General features: G+C 39.4%; 1 protein-coding gene across 7 annotated transcripts in view; it reads left to right on the plus strand.

Annotated features, from left to right (window-relative positions):
• Positions 1-2,553: 2,553 nt before the first annotated feature.
• The window catches only part of EDA (ectodysplasin A), a 292,946-nt gene continuing 274,288 nt past the window's right edge, over positions 2,554-21,211 (plus strand). For 6 of the 7 annotated variants that reach the window (XM_019747910.3, XM_019747911.3, XM_074323702.2 and 3 more), the window contains exon 1: positions 2,554-3,152. In XM_019747910.3, the coding sequence (XP_019603469.1) occupies positions 2,748-3,152 (405 nt within the window). In that variant the 5' untranslated portion in view covers positions 2,554-2,747. The remainder of the gene's footprint in view (positions 3,153-21,211) is intronic. The other variant, XM_088794813.1, reaches the window with a different exon arrangement.

Genomic DNA, 21,211 nt, shown 5'->3' on the forward strand with positions numbered 1-21,211 from the left:
AGGGAACACATGATCTGATTCTTGAAGAATTTATCAGGTTTCCTGATGACTGTGTGGAAATCGATTACTCACGATTTTCTTAAGGGGGCAGTTCTAGCTGACTGCAGCCATATGGGAATGTGGATCCAGTGTTAGCAGACTTTCTCATTTGTTAATAGAGAAGCAGGATATCGGACTTTTTCATGTAAAATCTCCTAATTTCTAAATGCTGGCAATTAACTGTTTTTTAACTCAGAGTTTTAGCCAACACTGAACCAAACACATGGCTGTTTGTTGGATGTGGCCTGCCGGCTATCGTTTTGAGACCTATGCTGTAGAGGATGGGATACTTATGGAAGCATAGCAGCTGACTGAAATAACACTTCAAAACTCTAACAAATAACTATGTACATCAATGGGATAACTATGTTGTCCCATTCCAACATTTTTGCTGCATATGAAACCTTGTGTTCTTCCTCTGGGGAACCAAGATGAGGTCCCAGGTCAAATGCAAATGCAACTTGTAGGGCCTTCTGAGGGCAACGGTGCAACCCAGTGTCTTAGTCAAGCTATTGAAAGCCTGGTAGAACATGGTAAGCTGAGCCCAGTAAGGTCCCTGAGCACCACTAGCAGGAGATGGCTGTTATCTCATCCCTTTTCACTTGGGGGAGAAGGGACAGCCTTTTTGAACTGTGTATGCAACCGAGTTAGCACAGCTTATGATGACACAGGTAAAACACAATGTCATAGCTGTTAAAGTTCAAACTACTCATTTCACAGTTGGAAAAACCAAGGTCCCCAAAAGCACAGAGACTTGCTCAGGGTGACCCAGCAAATCAGTGGCAGGGGCAGGTCTACTGACTCCTAGTCTAGCATTATTTCTAATAGTTCTGGGCTGTGATAATTAAGGTAAATCAGCCGGGCAGTTTCCCTAGCATCTAGAGTTCCTAGACTGCACAAGGAGCACTTGAGATGAGCTGTTAAAGGCCCCTTTTTATTTTCTTATCTGCGTGATGGTGGTATTCTTTGCAAACTTGATATTTCATGAATACGGGCCTGGAGTGTCTGGAGGAAAAATTGGCTGTGGCTAATATATGTAAGGTTTTTGACCTCTGTGCTCTCCAGATTGACCTCCCCACCATATGCTTTGTTTCTGTTTTGTTGTTTCTCTTCTTTTGTATTCCCTCTATTTTTCTTCTTTCCCACCAGCCTAGCTCTTACTTAGGCCTACTCTCTTCAAGTCAATAAAACTGCTAATTATTCATAACTTGGGACTGGGAGTGCCTAGTGGCCAGGAAGTATACATAACCTCTCCCGCCCCTCCCTCAATGGTCATGTAGCTGTCTAGAATCTCAGACTAGTAACTCTTGTCAATGGCAACTCAACTAATCCTTTCCATCCTTCACTTCAGGGTCTATTGTTCTGACGTTTGCCACTCTTTTTGTTGTTTTGCTCTGAACCCTTTTCTGATTGGCGCAGCTGTTGAAGATGCTGCGGTTGCAGCAGTGTACATCTGGAACATTTGGCTGACTTGTTGAACCTTCCCCAGGGACTACTCCAGGGAGAGGAAGGGAGGGGTGGAGAGGCCAGAACAGTTGCCTGCAAATTGAGATGCCAATATTGTCTGGTCCTTCTGTGGGCCACCCTTGTAAAAATCCACCTCATTCTGTCTCTCAGTTTCCCCATTTGCTCATTGAAGGCACATGTTCTCCACTCAAAATGCCTTCTGCGGTGGAAGAAGAGAAATATACTGGCTGTAGATTCTCTCATACAGCACTCTCTACATTGTAAAGGGATCAATATATATTTGTTGAATTAATTAGTATATCAAGAAATCCTAGGGGACTGTTATACCCTGCGTGGGGCAACATCACTTCAGTGCCTCCCGGCACAGGTGGGCTTCTTCCTCACTTAGATTGAGGCCCCAGATGCACATCAGGAGTGGGGCTGCCTCAGTTGCAACCCATTCTCACCCCCTGTGCCTCCCTGGCTCCTGAGTCTCCTTTTCTTTTGGCGCGCCATTGGATTGCAAACACAGCAGGCATGGTTTCATTCCAAACCCAGAACTGTTTTAATTAGTTTAACGTCTGTTAAATGCTTTGAAGATTGAAAGCAACAGATAAGTACTGGATGATGTTATTAGCAACTGCAGTTAATTGCAAACATTTCTATTAATACTAGTTTCTGCCTCCTTTTCTTTGCTCTACTTTCTTTCCAAGGTTCACCAATTCTTCTCAGACTCCCCCCTCCCTCTCTCCCCTTCCCCGTACTGGCGCTAAAGGGTTAAATTGGGGCGGAGTCCAGGGATGAACGACAAAGGCAATCACCAACTGGAACGGGGCAAGCGGGAAGAACTGGGTGGGGCCACTAGGCAGAGGCGAACCCACACGCCCCCAGGCCCCGCCCCACGGCTGGAAGCCCGGGGTGGAACGAAAGGGGGCGGGGCACCTAGGCTTGGCGGGCCCGCTGGTTGGGTGCCCCAGCAGCCGCTCGAGGGATGGGGCGGGGTCGGCCAGGGCCTCCTCCCTCATTCCCTCGGCGGGCCGAGCCGCCCCTCTCCCGCCCCTCCTCCTCCCTTTCCCACCCCTCGGAGTGGAGCTGCACATGCGGCTGCTCCCTGCTCCGTCCCGCCCAGCCTCGGTCGCGCTGGAACGGGTCCCTGCAGCCCCCAGCCCATGGCAGGACAGTAGCCGCCTGTCAGGGGTCGTGAACGGCTAAGGCAGACGCGGCGGCTCCCGGGCCTCAGAGAGTGGGCGTCTCCGGAGGCCATGGGCTATCCCGAGGTAGAGCGCAGGGAGCCCCTGCCCGCTGCAGCGCCGCGGGAGCGGGGGAGCCAGAACTGTGGCTGTCGCGGGGCCCCTGCCCGGGCGGGCGAAGGGAACAGCTGCCGGCTCTTCCTGGGATTCTTTGGCCTCTCGCTGGCCCTCCACCTGCTGACGTTGTGTTGCTACCTAGAGTTGCGCTCCGAGTTGCGGCGGGAACGGGGAGCCGAGTCCCGCCTTGGCGGCCCCGGCACCCCTGGCACTCCTGGCACCTCTGGCACCCTGAGCAGCCCCGGTGGCCTGGACCCCGACGGTCCCATCACCCGCCACTTTGGGCAGCCGTCACTTCAGCAGCAGCCGCTAGAACCGGGAGAAACCACACTCCCCCCAGACTCCCAGGACGTGCACCAGGTGAGTCACCTAGTAGGGGGGGGACCCTGCCACCTCGAGCCTAGTTGGAGGGCAGGACCAGGGAGGGGGCGCGCCAGCCGGAGAGAGGTTGCCCCGGGGCAGGTTGTTCCCGGTCCCTGGCCCAGCTAACCCAGACTTCCTAAGGACCCCTGGGCTTGGGAGCTCTGGCCGGCGCCCGCCGCCCCCGGCTACAGGCTGCCTCTGGGAAAGTTGGCGACGCTCCCGGCCCGGCCGCGGCGCGGAGGTGCAGGCGCTGCCCCTCTGGCGGACTAACGGCAGCAGCTTGGCCCTTCCGCTCCTGGTGAGGTTCTCTGCCCGCGGTGCTTGTTTTTTCGTGTCCAGAGCTGATGCCAGCACTAGCAGGCTCCCCTTTGGAATTGGAGCTGTAAACAGCTGTAGTAACTGCTCCACGCCCGTTGAAACAACTTTTAATGGTACTTTCAGAGCAGGTCCTTGTGCGCTGACCAGAACGTGGGCTTGTTCACACTTACCTGCAACTTGAGACTGATTGTCCTCGGTGTTCTAGTGAGGATCGGCGCCCCTGAGGAATTCTGGTAGAAATATGCCGTCTTGCTAGGCAACTTCTAAAGAGCAATTTAAAAAATCTATGGAAATAAAACTCACCCTTTGCATGCCGGTTCAGACTTTTTTCGGGAGTAGGATGGAGAGGGACGGTGTGAAGTATCTTCCCTGCTGCTAGCTTGAGAACCGGAAGCTACTAGTGGAATAAATTCCTCAGGAGTAATCTCTCAAGACCAGTTTTTTGTTGTTGTTTGTTTTATTTTTGCAATCTTAATGATGTTTAGCCCTTGTTAGCAAACTATTAGCTTCAGTGTTTGTTTTCTACTTTTTCTAGCTCTTATTCAAGTACGTTTAGTGCACTTAAAATAAGTATTCTCTTGACCTCCATATTTTGTCTTATGTGAAACTTAAAAGGAGCATCCACCAATCCTTTTGAGATGGCTAAAGAATAATAGTGAATTTGTTCCTCTTGGGTAAGGGGGTAATTTGTGCAAATTAAGTTCCTTGAGGTGAGGGACCCAGGCCTTCTGTATTTACTTCCACATCCAGTGTCATTGTCATACTCTGTAAACATTATTTTGCTACTTTGACCACCCATCCAAAGCTGGTGTCACATTCACGATAATACCGGAATATTAAGACTGACACGTTTTCTGTAATGTGCATTGTAAAGTTGCCCTGAGCCTTAAAAGTTCTTGCTAGCACACTCCAACTTATATAACAGCTTATCAAAGAAGAGAATCAGTAGACATGCTTCTCATACTTGAAACTTTAAACACTGTAGCTAAATGATAATTAACTAGGATTCTGGCTCCCTTTATCTATCCACCACCCCCTCCAATGCCCAGTAGAAATACTTAGCAGCTAAACATTGATATTCTGTGAAAAGATGAAGGACTTGAACTTCTTTAGTCAAATGGTGGCCAAGGCTTTTTGGCGTTAGGAATGGACAGACCGATGTTTATAGGCTGCGGATTAGCAGGACAGCTGGACTGTTGGGCTTCTGTGATGATGCAGGACTCTCTTAGGTCTGTAATGGCACTTAGTTGCCTGTTGTTTGCATAGTGCTTCAAGTAGTTCTGTCTAGGTTTAAATACAGCTCCCTATCTTCTGTCCTTTATTCTCTCTGTTCTAATCTTTTTGAGTAGTAGAAGCAAGCATCCTGGCTCTTTACATTTGCTGACATCAATTGGAATCCATTTTTTAAGAGTTGGACGAGACTCTACAAATCCATTTTGTTTGATACCCTTGGAGAACATATAGGCTTTAAGGGGAAGTGATTTGTCCAAAGTCATACAACTATGGTCAAAATTAGAATGGAAGTTGGTCTCTTGACTCCCAGTTCAGTGCCCATTCCCCTAAAGAACACTATGTCCCAGAACCTTTTGCGGAGAGTGGGGTGGAACTCCATAGCAGAACTTTTACGAAGTAGATGGCTCAGGTCTTCTTCTATTCCACCTACAGTTTGGCCAGACTAAGTTTAACCATGTATTCCTTATTCATCCTGAACTTCACTTTCAGGAGTATTGGAGTATGCTTTGAAGGAATTTTAGCCCAGATTCAAATTAAGTTTATCTTTAGTATACCAAAGCACAAAAAGAGAAAAAGTTGATTGGCTGTTAGAGTTAAATTGATACTGCTACATTTTGGGTAAAATTTCTAGTGCCCTGGTGCACCCTCTGCTGGCTTTGCGAGGATATTTAATTGCAGTATCTGCTGACAATCAAGATTCTAAGTTGTGCTGACAGATTCTGATTCATAAATAAGGAAGTAAACCGCCTTGTAGGATTTGGCCACGTAGGTCATATTTTTATATTTTAGTTTTCCAACACAGACAGTTGCTGTTACAGCAACTCTTAGGTAGAAAGGAAGAAAGATAAAAATAATACACCCTTTAATGGGCGGTACATTTAGGTTTCTCACCAGTTTGTCTGCAAGGAGTGAAGGCAAACTGATGAGAAAAAATTGCAGGAAGATCTCTTGAGACCCAGTGCGCAGAACAGTCAGAGCTACTTCATTGTATAAGGTCATTCAAACCCATCCACGCTTATGATACGATGGGCTCAGTTATGACTCAAGAAACGGATCTAGAAACCACTGAAGATGTATGTATGTTATCCCTCAATTTACAAACTTGTAAAACAAGATACAGAAGAAAATTAGGGCAGTCAGGATACATAGCAGAGAGATCAGCAAAGTTCTCCCAAGAAATTGTTACAGAAAAGCCTCCCCATTAGGGACAGATTTGCTGATGATAAAAAGTGAGAGGGTCACTTCAGACCCGGAATCATCAGTGTCTCCTTCGGCTGGAGTACCTGTAGATTTATCTGGATACTCACTGGAGATGATCGCAAGAGAAACATCTCATTAGTCTCGGAGTTAGACAATACACAATGTGATTATTAGAGTAAAACAAATCACTGTTGATCATTCTGTGAAGAAGTTGGCCCAGTTGTGATTGTGGTCCTCAAAGACAATATAGTGGGCATCATCAGGAAGGGTGTTGAGAACAATGACAAAACAAAACCCTTATTTTTTTCCATATAAAAGACCAAAAGTGGATTTACATCCACAGTCATATAGGAAATTCTCATAGCTGCTCCTGCAGGAAAATGTAACAACTGATAAAAGTCCCCAGAAACTCCATCAAATTAATCAAAAGGGTGGAGAGACTTTCTAGTTGTTGTTTTTTCCAGTCTGGAGAGAGAGTGGTTGAGAGACGGATATAATTAATCCAAGTCTACTAAACCGTGAGAGAGATGACTAAGGTTAATGAATTGGTGTAATTTAACCATCTAGTTTGGTAAACAGAAAGCCTGCTATGAGCCAGACACTGTGTTAGTTATTAGATATCTTTCAATACCTGAAAGATTATTTGAAGGAGAAGGCAAATAAGAGTAGTATCTCATTCAAATGATTGCCCCAAGAGATAATCTAAACTGAGACTCTAAGGCACGGGTGTCCAAACTTTTTTCAACGTTTTTCACCAAGGGCCATATGCAGTAAAATACACAAACAGCCAGGCCACTTATTCGAGGTGAAGTACGTATTGCCTCACCTGGTTTATTTAAGTAAACTAAATATATTTTTGGAATTTGCTGCGGGCCAATTAAAAATGGATTGTGGGCCGCAGTCGGCCCACGGGCCCCAGTTTGGACACCCCTGCTCTAAGGTTTAAGAAGTATGTATGAAGTTGGACAATTAAGTTCACGAACTCACCCTAGAAAAAGTGCTGTATGCCTCATTGCTGAATATCACTACGGTCACCTTCGAAGTACTCCCCTTGGGAAGCTCTGCACTGATGCCAGCGCCTAGTCCACCCTTCAAAGCAATTTTGGAACTCTTTCTGGAATGGCCATTAGAGCTGTCGTCGTATTACTCTTGATGTCCTGAATATCATCCAAATATCTTCCTTTCAATATTTCCTTTATCTTCGGGTAAAGAAAGAAGTTATTGGGGGCCAGATCAGGTGAGTAAGGAGATGGTTCCAATACAGTTATTTGTTTACTGGGTTAAAAACTGCCTCACAGACAGCGCCGTGGGAGCTGGTGCATTGTCGTGATGCAAGAGCCATGAATTGTTGGTGAAAAGTTCGGGTCGTCTAACTTTTTTTCATGCAGCCTTTTCAGCACTTCCCAATAGTAAACGTGGTTAACTATTTGTCTAGTTGGTACAAATTCATAATGAATAATCCCTCTGATATTAAAAAAGGTTAGCAACATTGTTGCAACAAGTTCGTGAACTTAATTGACAGAGCTCCTAGGTTGTTCAATAAGGGTTTATTCTGGACTGTTGGGGATATTTGGAATGTTCCTAATTAGTTGAGTTGATGTCACAGAAGTCAACCTTAACGTTTCACAAAACATCTCTTGGTTTAACTAGATAGAACATCGTTGTATTCAGATTTGACATTATTTATTAAGGCTGGTTGATGAAGAAAATAACAGGGAATCATTAAATCCAATAATTTTTTTTTAAAGATGTGGGATCCAGCTAAAATAGTTTCCTATAGATTTAAATCTAGACTTTTCAGTGTGACTTTCAAGGCATTTGATCAACTGGCTCCATTATACCCATCTCATTTTCTCTCTCAATAACTCTACTCTTGTAACCCACCCGCCATTTCCTGTCTTAGGATCACTCTATAGTTGTTGTGGCAGTTGTTTTGTTTAATAAATCTTGTGTCTTTATACTACAACTCCTCAGAAATCTACCTTCTTATTTGTCTTTTTTCATAATACCTGACACAGTGATTGCTATAGTTAGGGTACTTAAATACTTGTTGAGTTGAATACTTTTTTGGGCCATTGGAGATATTTATGTGAAACAAAGACATTTTCTCTTTATGTAAGAAGCCTGTTTTTCTTAGGACTTGCTAACCCTGTGAATTGTCAGCTCTGCTTAGGTGAGTAAATAGTTCCACTGGCAATATTTCACTGGTTTCTAGAATCATTAGAAAGTGAAATGGAAAAGAGCCTTAGCTATATTACCTCTAAGATGGTGCAAAAAGCTTTCTGGAATGTATCACTTGATATTTTATTTTATTTGCTTTTAGTTCTTATCTCTCTCTTTCTGTCTTAGATCATGTGAAAAATAATCTGTAATTTATCTGTCACTACTGCATCGAGAAGCTCTCTTTATAACAGACAACTTCTGAAGCCATTTACTCCCCAAGAATAATACCAAGAGAAACCACTTGCCTTGCCTGTAGTGTGGCCCTCATAGAGTCCCATCTTTATCTGACTACTCTATAAATGCTCATCACTTAGCTCTTCATCTTTTCTTTTTTTAAAAAAAGATTTCTATTGCCATATAATATGCATACAGCAAAGGTCATAGGTCATAATTGTACAACTCGATGAATTTTTGCAAAACGAACATACTAATGTTAGCAGAACCCAGGTCAAGAAATAGAACTAACATCTCACAACCCCCACCTTATGCTCGGTCCATCCCTATCTCTATACCATTCTCTTCTAAAGTTAATGACTATCCTGACTTCTAGCATCATAGATTAGTTTTGCCCATTTTGAACTTGATATAAATAAAATCAGTGTATTTTTTTCCCTCTCAACACTGTTTGTGATATACGTCATGCTCTTGCATGTCGTTGTAGTTTTTATTTGTATTTTTGTATATTACTCCCTTGTTTGCATATACCACAGTTTGTTCATTTTGCTTATAATGAATGTTTGGATGGTTTCTTGATTGGGGTTATTATAAATAATGATGTTATGAATATTATCATACATGTTTTTGTTATATGCACTTGAGTATCTGTTGAGTATATACCTAGTATTGGCATTTCTGGGTCATTCTGAATGCATATTTTCAAATTTACTGATAATGACAGTTTTTTTATTGGGGAATATTGGGGAACAGTGTGTTTTTCAAGGGCCCATTAGCCCCAAGTCGTTGTCCTTCAACGTAGTTGTGGAGGATGCAGCTCAGCTCCCAGTCCAGTCGCCGTTCTCAATGTTTAGTTGCAGGGGGCACAGCTCACCATCCTATGTGGGAATTGAAGTGCTCTAACCAACTGAGCCATCCGGCCTCCCCTCTGGAAGCTCAGCAGCAGCTCGTTGTCTTCAATCTGGTTGTGGAGGGCGCAGCTCACTGGCCCATGTGGGAATCGAATGGGCAACCCTGTTGTTCAGAGCTCACGCTCTAACCAACTGAGCCATCTGGCTGCCCCGATAATGACAGTTTTTATGTAATTTTACCAATTTACATTTTCACCAGCAATGTATATGAATTCTAGTTGTTCCACATCCTTGCTGATACTTCTTATCATTACTCTTTTTAATTATAGCCATTCTGGTGGGTGAGTTTGTAGTAATATCTCATTGTGATTTTAATTGGCATTTCTCAGAAGATTAATGAAGTTATATTCCTTTTTATATGTTTGTTATCTATTTGGATGTCTTCTTCTGTGAAGTACATATACAAGTACTTTGCCCCCATTTTTTAATTGGGTTGTTTGTCCTTTTCTTATAGATTTGTGGGAATTCTTTATATATCCTGGCTATGAACAATTTTTGTATTTTTTTATGTTACACTTTCCAAATCTATAGTGTCCTTTGATGAACAGAAGCTTTTAATATTAATGTGTCTCGTTTTCCAGTATTTTCCTTTATGATTTCTGTTTTTTGTGTTCCATTTAAGAAGTATTTACCTACCTTGAAGTCATATAGATGTTATCCTTTGTTATTACCTAGAAGTTTTATGTTTTTGCCATTCACATTAGATCTATAATCCATCTGGAACTGATTTTTGTATGTGGTGAGATATAGGGGTCAAGCTTTATCTTTTCCATATAGATATTTAACTGACCTAGTAACTTTTATTATAAAGAATGTCTTTTTCTCCACTTTCTACAGTGTCACCTTTGTAATAAATCAAGTGTCTGCACATGTGTGAGATTGTTTCTGAACAGTTTGTTCTGTTCTATTAGTCTGTTTCTCATTGCTCCAATACCATACTCCTACTGGACTTTATAGTAAGCTCTTGATATTTGGTAAATCAAGTCCTTCCACCTTTTCCCTCTTCTTTAAAAGTATCTTGGAAGTTCTTGGCCCTTTGCATTTTTTAAATGTATTTTAGAATCAGTGTGTCACATTCCACACACACAAAAAGAGTAACTGTGCAGAATGATGTCAGCAAGATGGTGGATTAGAAAGTCCTGGAACCTGTTCCCCCAAAAAACACACCAATTCAGCAACAATTCATTGACAAATTCCCTTTGTAAGAAATTGAGGAGCTAATTGAAAGGTTTCTGTACCTGGAGCAAACAGGAAAGCAGACTCACTGAGGCCTGTGGGGAGATTTTGGGCACCCTCTCACCAGAGTCCTTGCTACCAGCATAGCATCATATAATAAGGAAAAGACCCCTAGTTTCCAGCTTCTCCTAGTTGAGGGAAGGGGTTGGTTCACACACCCAGAACTTCAAGTTTTCTAGGACTGGCTTCTGTCTTGCCAGTCTGTGTGTTCTGCCTAGAGGAGAATGGAGGTGGTGGCTTGGGCTGGTAAACACCACAGATCCACCCTCCTGCTGAGCACAGAACAAGAAGACAAAAAATTCCAGCTCTCAACATTCGCCTGGGGAAGGAAAGAGTCTAGCTGTCTGTTCAGTGCTCCAACTTCTCTAAGGCTGCCAAAAAAAAACTGGCATCTGACTTGCAAGTCTAGGAGCTCTGAGGGGTCCAGCACAGTCTAGCCTCCTGGGGGAGAACAGAGATGATGCTTGGGACTGACAGATGCCATAGATCCTCCCTGCTTACATAGAGTGAGTGGATGAAACTTCCCAGCTTTCAGCTTACTCCTTGGTATGGAAAAATTGACCTGTGTGTTCAGTGCCACAACTTCTCTGGGGCTGCCCAAAGAATTGGCATCTGTCTTGCTAGTCTTGGAGATCTGATGGATCTGGCACAGTCTAGCCACCTGGGAGAGAATGGAGATGGCAGTTTGGACTGGCAAATGCCAATTTGCCCCCCCACACACACACACACTCAGCACAGAGTTGAGTACACAAAAACCACAGCTGCTTCCTTTTCCCTAGAGGGGTGGAAGAGTTGATAGAAGCCCACAGAATTTCTGACAGGGCTGATTGGTGGAGGTCTTCTCCTATACAAGGCCAGTCCATGAAGACTGGGAGGAGTGCTTGCTTTGTGTAATGTGCAGATACCAACAAAGAAATTCAAGCAAAATGAAGAATCAGCAAAGATGTTCCAAACAAAGGAACACATTAAATCTCCAGAAACTGACCCTAATGAAACAGAGTTATAAGATTCACCTGATAATTCATCAACAGATTTTTCAGCAGAAACCTTGCAGGCCAGAAGCAAGTGGGATGATATATTTAAAGTGCTGATAGAAACAAATGAACAAACAAACAAACAAACAAACAAACTTGCCAACCAAGAATACTATACCTTTCAAAACTGTCCTTCAAAAATAAGGATTTATAAAGGCATTCCTAGACAAATAAAAGGTGACCTGCCTTATATGAAATGCTAAACGGAGTTTATCAACTTGAAATGAAAGAAAATTAAATACCTAAATGGTAACATAAGAAAGTATAAAACAAAAGTAAGTATATAGACATATACAGAATACTGTATTACTGTAATAGTAGTGGCTAAATCACTTTTATTTCTAGTATACAAAGTTAAAGTACAAAAGTATTAAAATAACTATACTAAAAATATGTTAAAAGATACACAATATGGATAGATGTAAAATGTGACAAAAATAACAGTATTTGGAGGAGAAGTTAGAATGTAGAGTTTTTGTACGCAATTTAATTTAACTTGGTATCAACTTAAAATACACTGTTACAAGGTATTTTGTGTGAGTCAAGGTAACCACAAAAAATACCTATTGAAGTTACACAAAAGAAAAGGAGAAAGAAATCAAAGCGTAGCAATACAAAAAAAATCAAAGAACAAAGTAAGACAACAAGAGAGGGAATACAAATAAAACAATCTCAAGACTAACAGAAAACAACAAATGTAAATCCTTCCCTGAAACCTATGTAACTTTACTAACCATTTGTCACCCCAATAAGCTTTAATAAAATAAAAAAAAACCTGAAAAAAATCCTTCCCTTTCAATTATTACTTTAAATGTAAATAGATAAAACACCCCGATCAGAAATATTGTGGCCGAATTGATAAAAGCAAGACCCAACTATATGCTTTCTACAAGAAATTCACTTTACATTTAAGAAAATATGCTGAACATAAAAGAATGGAAAAAGATAGTCCATGTAAATGGTAACCAAAAGAGAGTGGGATTGCCTATACTATGCTTTTATCAGACAAAACAAACTTTATAGGCAAATACTGTCAGAAGAGACAAAGAAGGACATTATATAATAATAAAAGAATCAATAACTATTATACATGCACCAGCATCAGAGATTTTATATATATATACATATTGACATTGACAGAACTGAGGGGAGAAATAGACAGCAATAGAATAACAGTAGATGACTTCAGTATCCCACTTTCAATAATGGTTAGTTTTACCAAGGATTGATCAATTTTATTAATCCACGCTATGGATTGTTTGTTTTCTATTTAATTAATCCATTATCTTTTACATTTTCTTATTTCTACTTTTTTTTGCTAATTTAAAAAATACCTAGTTTCTTGAGAAGATGCTTAAATAATTATTTTTTTAATAAGTGCATTTTAGAGTATAAATTTCCCTCTAAGTCTAATTTTAGCATGACACATAAGTTTTGATATGCTGTATTTCCCTTATTCAGTATAAAAAAATATTTTCTCATTTCTTTTGTGGTTTCTTCCTTAATCATTTTAAGTTTATTGGTTTTCAAACATGGTAATTTTCTAGATATCTTTTTGTTATTGATTTGCAGCTTAATTCCACTGTGGTTATGAAGCATCTCTGTTTGATTTAAAATACTTGCTATTTATGGAAACTTATGGCCTACCAAGTAATTAGTTTTCATAAATGCTCTGTGTATAGTCGAAATAATGTCTTATAATGTAATATTATTTATGAAACAGATCAAGTTGTGTTCTTCAAATATTTTTTTGTCTACCTGTTTTATAAGCTGCTGAAATATTTGTGTTAAAAATCTCTCATGATGATTATGTGTTTATTCATGTCTTTTAGTTCTGGGAATTTTTGATTTATATATTTTGAGGTCATGTTATTCAGTGCATACAGATTTACAACTAATATATCTTCCTGTTCAATTGAACCTTTTATTATTATGAAATATCCCTCTTTATCTCTAGCAATGCTTTTTACCTTAAACTCTACGTTGTTTAATATCAATACTGCTACTTTCTTTTGGATACAATTTGCATGACATACCTTCCATTTTTAAAAATTTTAATTTTTCTACATGTTTTAAATGCATCTCTTTTAAACAAACATAATTTTATTTTTTAATACAGTCTATCTCTTTTAACTGGCACATTTAATCAATTTTTATTTAATGTAATTAATTAATTATATGTTTGGCTTTAAATATACCATAATACTCTTTGCATTCTACTTGTCCTGCCTGTTCTATGAACTTTTTATCTCCTTATTACCTTCTTTTGGATTTTTAATCTTGTATTTTTTTACCCTTTGTTAACTTTGTAGATATACATTCTTTTACTATTGTTTTAGCGTGTATTCTAAAGATTTCAACATGCATTCTTGACTTATTATAGTTTAATATAAATTAATTCTTTGACCTCTTTCTATACAGTGCAAAGGCCTTAGAATACTTTAACTCCATTTACCCACTGCCAACTATATGCTATTGTTGGTTTATAACTTAATTATATAATTTAAATCACATAAGACGTTATACTTGTTGTTTTATAGTCAATATTTATTTATAGTCCCCCGTGTTTTCCCTTTTCTTTACTCTTTATCCCTCTTTTTTTTGGTTCCCAAGCCTCTGTCTGGGATAATTGTTTTCTGCTGCAATAACACCCTTTAACATTCCCTTCGCACCCTTTAGTTTGTATCTGCTGTTGATAATTTTTTTCAGTTTTTGTTCTGAAAATATCTTTATTTCACCTTCATTTTTGAAGGACATTTTTATTGAGTATGGAATTCTTTTTTTTTTTTTTTTTTTTTTTTTTTTTTTTTTTTTTTTTTTAACACTTTGAAGATTCCACATCATTGCCTACTGGCTTTTACTATTTCTGCTGGGAAATCAGCTGAAAATTTTATAGTTCCTTCTTGGTAGGTAATGTGCCTCTTTCTCTTGCTGATTTTGATGTTTCTGTTTATCTTTGGGTTTTAGTCATTTTACCATGATGTTCTTAGGTGTGATTTTCTTTATATTTATCTTCATTGGGGTTAATAGTACTTGAGTTTGTGGCTTGATGGTTGTTCACCAGTTTTGAAACATTCTCAGCTATTATCTCTTTAAATGCTGTCCCTGCCTTATTCTTACTCTACTCTTTTTAATATTCAGTTACAACTTCTTTTAGACGTTTTCTCTGCATCCCTTATGTCTCTTACACACCTTGTTTTCTATATTCCATCCTTTTTTCTCTATATATTTCATTCTGGATATCTTATTCTGACCTATCTTCCAATTCATTGACTCTTTAGCTTTGCCTAATCTTCTGTTAAACTCACCCACTAAGTTCTTAATTTCACTTTTTACATGCATTTTTCATTTCTAGAATTTCTATTTGGTTCTTTAAAAAAAATAGTGTTCAATTCTTTGCCAAAATTTACAATTTAATCTTTTCTTTTTTGGAATGTATTAAGCACAATTATTTGACATTCTTCATCTGGAACTCCATTATCTCAATCCTTTAGGGTATATTTCTATTGTCTATTGTCTCTCTTGATTTTTTAAATCATTTTGCCTTGTTTTCTCATATGCCTGGTTAGTTTGGGTTGAGTGGCAGATATTATGTATGAAACACTATAGTAGAGATGGTTTGAGGCATCAGTCTTTAAATCTTCATCCAGAAAGGATTTATACTCACTTCAGGCGGGTGGTTAGGGGCACTAGCAACCCCTTATCACCTTAATTCAGTCTGAGGTTGAGATAATTTGAAGCTGGCCATGTAAAGGCTCGTTTAGCCTTCCTTTCAGTATCTATCCTTTCTCAGTTGCAACCTGACATCTGAGACTTTTCTAGGGTTCCCCTCGTTGATGGGTCCTGAACTCCATTGTTTGTTATTTTAGTTCCATGAGCCTGTCAAGAGCTCTGCTGTCTCTCAGCTACCTCTTCTGTAATAGCCCTCCCTAGTTTTCTTGTTGTTTTCAGCAGGGAATTTGATCTGAATTACTTAGTCTTCCATAACTAGAAGCAGAATCAGTTCATCATTTCTTCAACAACTATTTATTAATTATCTCCTATATATCAGATTCTGTACAAAACTATGGAGATGTAACTGTTGAACTGGTTAGAGAGGATTAACCATCATGGAGCTTACAGTCAAATGAACAGGCAAATATGATATAATGTGATCATGTAATGATAAAGTTAAGGAGCACTAAGGAACAGTACCTGACCCAAACTTTTGAAATTAAGGAACATTTTCTGGACAAATCATCTTTTGAGCTTAGACCTGAAAAATAAGTAAGAGATATCTAGGATAAAACTGTTTTGGGCAGAAGCAATAACATGTGCAAAGGACTGGAGAGGTGAGACAGAACATGGCATATTCAGGGAACAGAAAACTAGGTTTCTATAAAGCTGAAGTCATCAAGACAGTATGGCACTGGCATAAGGATAGTCATATAGATTAATGGAACAGAATTGTTTGTTCAGAAACAACCCTAACATTTATGATCAATTGATTTTTGACAAATGTACCAAGGCAATTCATTGGGAGAAAAGACACTCTGTTCAACAAATGGTGATAGGGCATTTGTATATGCACATGCAAAAAAGATCAGCTTAGACCCTCACTAGCCCCACAATTAACTCAATGGAGGGAAACCAGAAGTTTGATAGTGAGAACGCAAGAGAGTATACAGATATTGAATTATAATGTTGTACATCTGAAATTTATATAATGTTATTAACCATGTTACCTCAATAATTTAATTTAAAAATGTATGATAGACAAAAGTGTCAGTGCCAAAACAATAAAACTTTTAGGTAAAAACAGAAAAAAATTCTCAAGACTTTGTGCTGGACAGGATTTCTCAGATATAACATCAAAAACACAGTCCAAGTAAGAGAAAAACCTGATAAACTGGACCTAATCAAAATATGAAAATTTCTGTTTTTCAAAAGAACATTAAAAATGGAATAAATTTGACAGACTTGGTAAAGATATTTGCAAAACATATTCATAAGGAATTTATATCCAGAATTTATAATATAAAGAGCTCTTGGAACACAATAGTAAGACAACCAGAATAAAAATGGGCAAAAGATATAAACAAATATTTTAGCACAGCAGATATTCACATGGCTAAATAAATGCATGAAAAGATGCTCAACATCATTATCCATCAGGGAAATGCAAATTAAAACCACACTGGAGACAAATACCGTGTGATCTCATTTATATATGTGATCTTTCAAAAGATTTATATGGAATCTTTCAAAAAGCCAAAAAAACAAGCTCATAGATACGGAGAACAGATTGGTGCTTGCTGGATGTGGGGCATGGGGAGTGGGCAAAATTGGTGAAGGAAGGCAAAAGGAACAATCTTCCAATTATAATATAAATGTCATGAGAATCTAATTTATAGCATGGTGACTACAGTTAATAATACTCTATTACATATTTGAAAGTTGCTAAGAGAGTAGATCTTAAAAGTTCTAATCACAAGAAAAAAATTTCTTTAACTGTGTATGGTGAGGAGTGTTAACTACACTTATTGTGATATTTTGAAATATATACAAGTATTGAATCATTATGTTGTACACCTGAAACTAATCTATGTTTGATGTCAATTATACCTCAATAAAAAATTGAGTTACCATTTCACATTTACTATAATGGCTATAATGAAAAAAGAGAATAAGAAATGGAGATATCGAGAAGTGGAAACCCTGATACATTGCTGATGGGAATGTAAAATGATACAGCTATTTTGGAAGACAGTTTGGTAGTTCAGTAAGTTGACACAGAGTTAGCACATGACCCAGCAATTCTACTCCTAGGTATACCCAAGATAAATGAATGCATACATTCACACATAAACTTCTACACAAACATTGATAACAGCCAAAAAGTAGAATCAACCCAAATGTCTGATGGGTAAACAAAATATTCTATACAATGGAATATTATTCAGCCATAAAAAGGAATGAAGTACAGAGACATGCTATAACATGGATGATGTTACGCTAAGTGAAAATATTACACTAAGTGAAAATATTACACTAAGTGAAAGAAGCCAGTCACAAAAAACATGATGTGTGATTCCATTTATATGAAGTGTCCAGAATAGGCAAATATGTCGACAAAAATTAGAGTAGTGAATACCTGGAGTGGGAGGGGGGAATGAGGATTAAGGGAACATGGGCATCAGAGAGCTTGTTGGATGGAATAAAATATTCTAGAATGGATTTACCACAGCCAGGGTGGTAGCAGTGGAACTAGAAGGAAAGGAAATGATGCAAGAGACATCATGGTTATACAGTTTGGTAGTTACTAAAAATCATTGAATCGTACACCTAAAATGAGTAAATTCTCTGGTATGTGAATTATATGTTATACAATATAACTGTTGTTTTTAAAAGTGTTTGGCACATAGAATATGGTCAATAAATATGTAGATGTTGTTTGTTCCTAAATGATACCTATTTTTAGAGGAAGAGAATCTTCAAGACTGTTCATTGCAATTACCCTCGGAGCTACGTATCTCCCCCTAATTGATGTGTCCAGGATTCCAACCCAGAATCAACTCACTCAGAAGCTCCAGGGGTGGGGCGTTAGTCATGTATAATTTTAAAGTCTATAGGTGATTCTGGTGTGCACTCTGGGGAGAGAATCTGTGATTTATGTCATTGTGATTGGCTTGGTATGGTTAGAAACTGGAGTACATGTGGGGTCCAATGGCTACTTGCACTACAGTGGACATACAGTAGTCAGGAATCTTGATCTCTCTCTCTCTCTCTCTCTCTCTCTCTCTCTCTCTCTCTCTCTCTCTCTCTCTCTCTCTCATAAAAATAGCTAGCTATCCCCAGATCCTACTAAGAATTTTTTTTTTTAGAATTGTAGGATTAAAACATACATTACAGGTCACATATTACAGTGGTTCTTAATTAAGGGTGTATACTAGTCTTACCTAGGGAACTTTTTCCAAACACACACATCCCTGGCCACACTCAGACATATATCATGAGTCTTTAGAGTGGGACCATGAGCATATATTGTTTGGAAAAAATATATGTTGATATGAGGTGATGCTAATGCCCATTCCATTTGAGAATTAATGCTCTAAAGGCAAAGATAAAGGAAGACTATAAAGGCGATAACATTTGATTCCCTGTGTCTAACTCCAGCTCCTTTTTATTGATTATTAGGTCTTTAACATATGTGATCCTAGGACTACCTTTGAAGACCAGTGGACCATGAGCTTGAGCGGTAGTAAATGCTTAATGACCATCTCTGTGGGACACCATTTGGGAAATCAATTTATAAATTCTGTGTCTTTTGGGGAGAGAGTGATTTTAGTTGCCAGTTCCTCAGCCAGATGAAAGTCCTGTGTGCTTGGAATAGCAAAGGGAGGAGGGTGGTTCCCTGTCTCCTGTGGATTCACGGGGACTTCCCTGCTGCTAGCTGTCGAAACCACTTTAAAATAATAGGCTGCTGGGTAATCTTCTCCATGCACAGCCTCCTGTGGATGGCCTGCACTTCACAGATAAAGAGTCATTTTTATTGGAGTGGTGGCGTACAGCAAGGCTTGAAATGAAATAGCCATAATGAAATTGATTTTCAAAAGGAGATTACTTCTGAATTTTTTCTGTGGTTGTGGATCGCTTTTCTTGTTTCATCCTGCCACACCAATGGCTAGCAAGGGCAAGAAAATGTTGACCGTTACTAAGGTTTTGGATCAATCCACAAGGCTCCACGTCTAGAAGCATTACATGCCTCTAAAGCACTTTTACTATGTAGTCTAAATGCTTAGGCTTCGGAAACTCTGAGGGTTTATTATGGAAGGAAGGGTCTTAACACTTGTCACAGTTAGTTAGACTTAGGGTGTGAAGGAAGCGAAGAGTTCAGGAGTTCCCTCAACTCAACCACCACTTCACTGAGTCCCTATTATATATAAGATCAACCAAGGAGAGCAAACTTGCTTTGTTCTTAATGACATTACACACATTTTTTTAGTGCAGTTAGTTTCTGCTTGGATTTCCAGCTGATTAGTTTTCTTCAAGTATTCCTTTGTGATGTCACTCATTAGAGATCTTTTATGTTTCCCTACCATTCTTCAAATGTCTTAAACTGCCATTCCAAGCCCCTCTGCAACCAAACTTGAACTGCTGTTCCACTCTTCTTGCTACTCTCCGTCTAGACAGGTCCATTCATAGGCTTCTCACATTCTGGCCTTGGTTCACACGTTTCCCAAAGCAGATTGTCTTTCCCTCCAACCTGCCTCTTGGATCCATCCCTTGAGTTCCTTCACAGCTCAACTTAAACCTTAGTCTTTCAGTGAATTCTTCCTTGCCCATCCATCTCAACACTGCTCTAAACCCCTTGTTTGGCATTTGTGTTCGGTTGTAGGTTATCTTGTTTCCTCAACTAGACAGGAAGGTTTTTGAAGGCAGAGACTGAATCTTACACTTCTTTGTAGCTCCTACAACTATAATACCAATGTGTACTCTTCTAAATATGAAAGTAAATCTTAAGATATTGAAACAATCTCCCTAGTATTGGACTCTAAAACACAGTTGTATACATTCATTGAGGGGAATATAATACTATCTTAAGGATCTGGTGATTGTTAATAGCATCTATCACTAGGGCTTCTTTCCTTTTAGAGGCCTGATTAAGGTCATGCACCCTCCCAGAAAGCATGTTGGACCTTGGAGCCTCCACCCGCAGTTCCTTTCCTTCCTTCATATCTTTAGATGCCTTCCATAGAGCACACATTCAGATTACACTTTGACCTGTTATGTATTTCTTGATTCTCTCAACCCAGCAAGTCCTTGCCTTTCCAGTGCTTTTGGAATTAATTTCTCCCACAAACTAGTGAAGGTACCTCAATTTCTTGGCCTTCAGATCCCAACTGATTTGCTAGGTCATGGAAGGCTCCATACCCAAGTTTTCTTTCAAGTCGAAAGCCCTCCTCCAACATGTATTCTTTTTTTTAAACAGTATCTCATTTAATGTGCAAATATGGATAAGGACTTACCGCAAGGACTCTTTATATCTTGTGTAACACAAAACAAGCCAGTGTTCCAAATAGCACAGGCCTAGGGAAAAGCCAGGGTTGTGGTTAGGTGTGTGTGCACCTGGTGTGTGTGTGTGTATGAGAGAGAGAGAGAGAGAGAGAGAGAGAGAGAGAGAGAGAGAGAGAGAGAGAGAGAGAGAGAGAGAGAGAACAGAGAGAACAGAGAGACTGTGTGTGTATGCATTTAAGTATTAAAGTAGAATTCTGAATTCTGCCCACTGAGAGATGTCGTGTTATGTATCACAGCGATGTAGGTAATATCATTTTGTCTTTTGACATCATCCCAGTAAGAGCAATTTCAGCATCATTTCCATCTCTAGCAGGATTCACAAAGCACATGATTATGACCTGAGCATAATGACATTATAAAGATATATTTACCAACCATAAACAATGTGTATGTAGATTGAAATTTCTGCCATTAAATTATCAAATCAAACAAATAATTACTCTGTTACACTGTGTAACAAGTATTTCTAGGAGACATGTGATTCATAATTAAAAACCTAAGACCAAGTAGTACTACTATTTTATAAACTGCCCTCTAATACTTCTAATTAACCCATTTTCTCCTTAGTCTCTGCCTTTACCTACTCATTCACAAAGTATCGCTTCCACCTGCCAAACCAGAGTGCCTCATGCTTGTGTTCGTCTAGTTTGGAGATTTGCGTTGTCCTGGA

The sequence above is a fragment of the Rhinolophus sinicus genome, chromosome 18, assembly GCF_057876585.1.
Source record: "Rhinolophus sinicus isolate RSI-liver-muscle chromosome 18, RSI-T2T, whole genome shotgun sequence".
NCBI classification, from domain to species: Eukaryota; Metazoa; Chordata; class Mammalia; order Chiroptera; family Rhinolophidae; genus Rhinolophus; species Rhinolophus sinicus.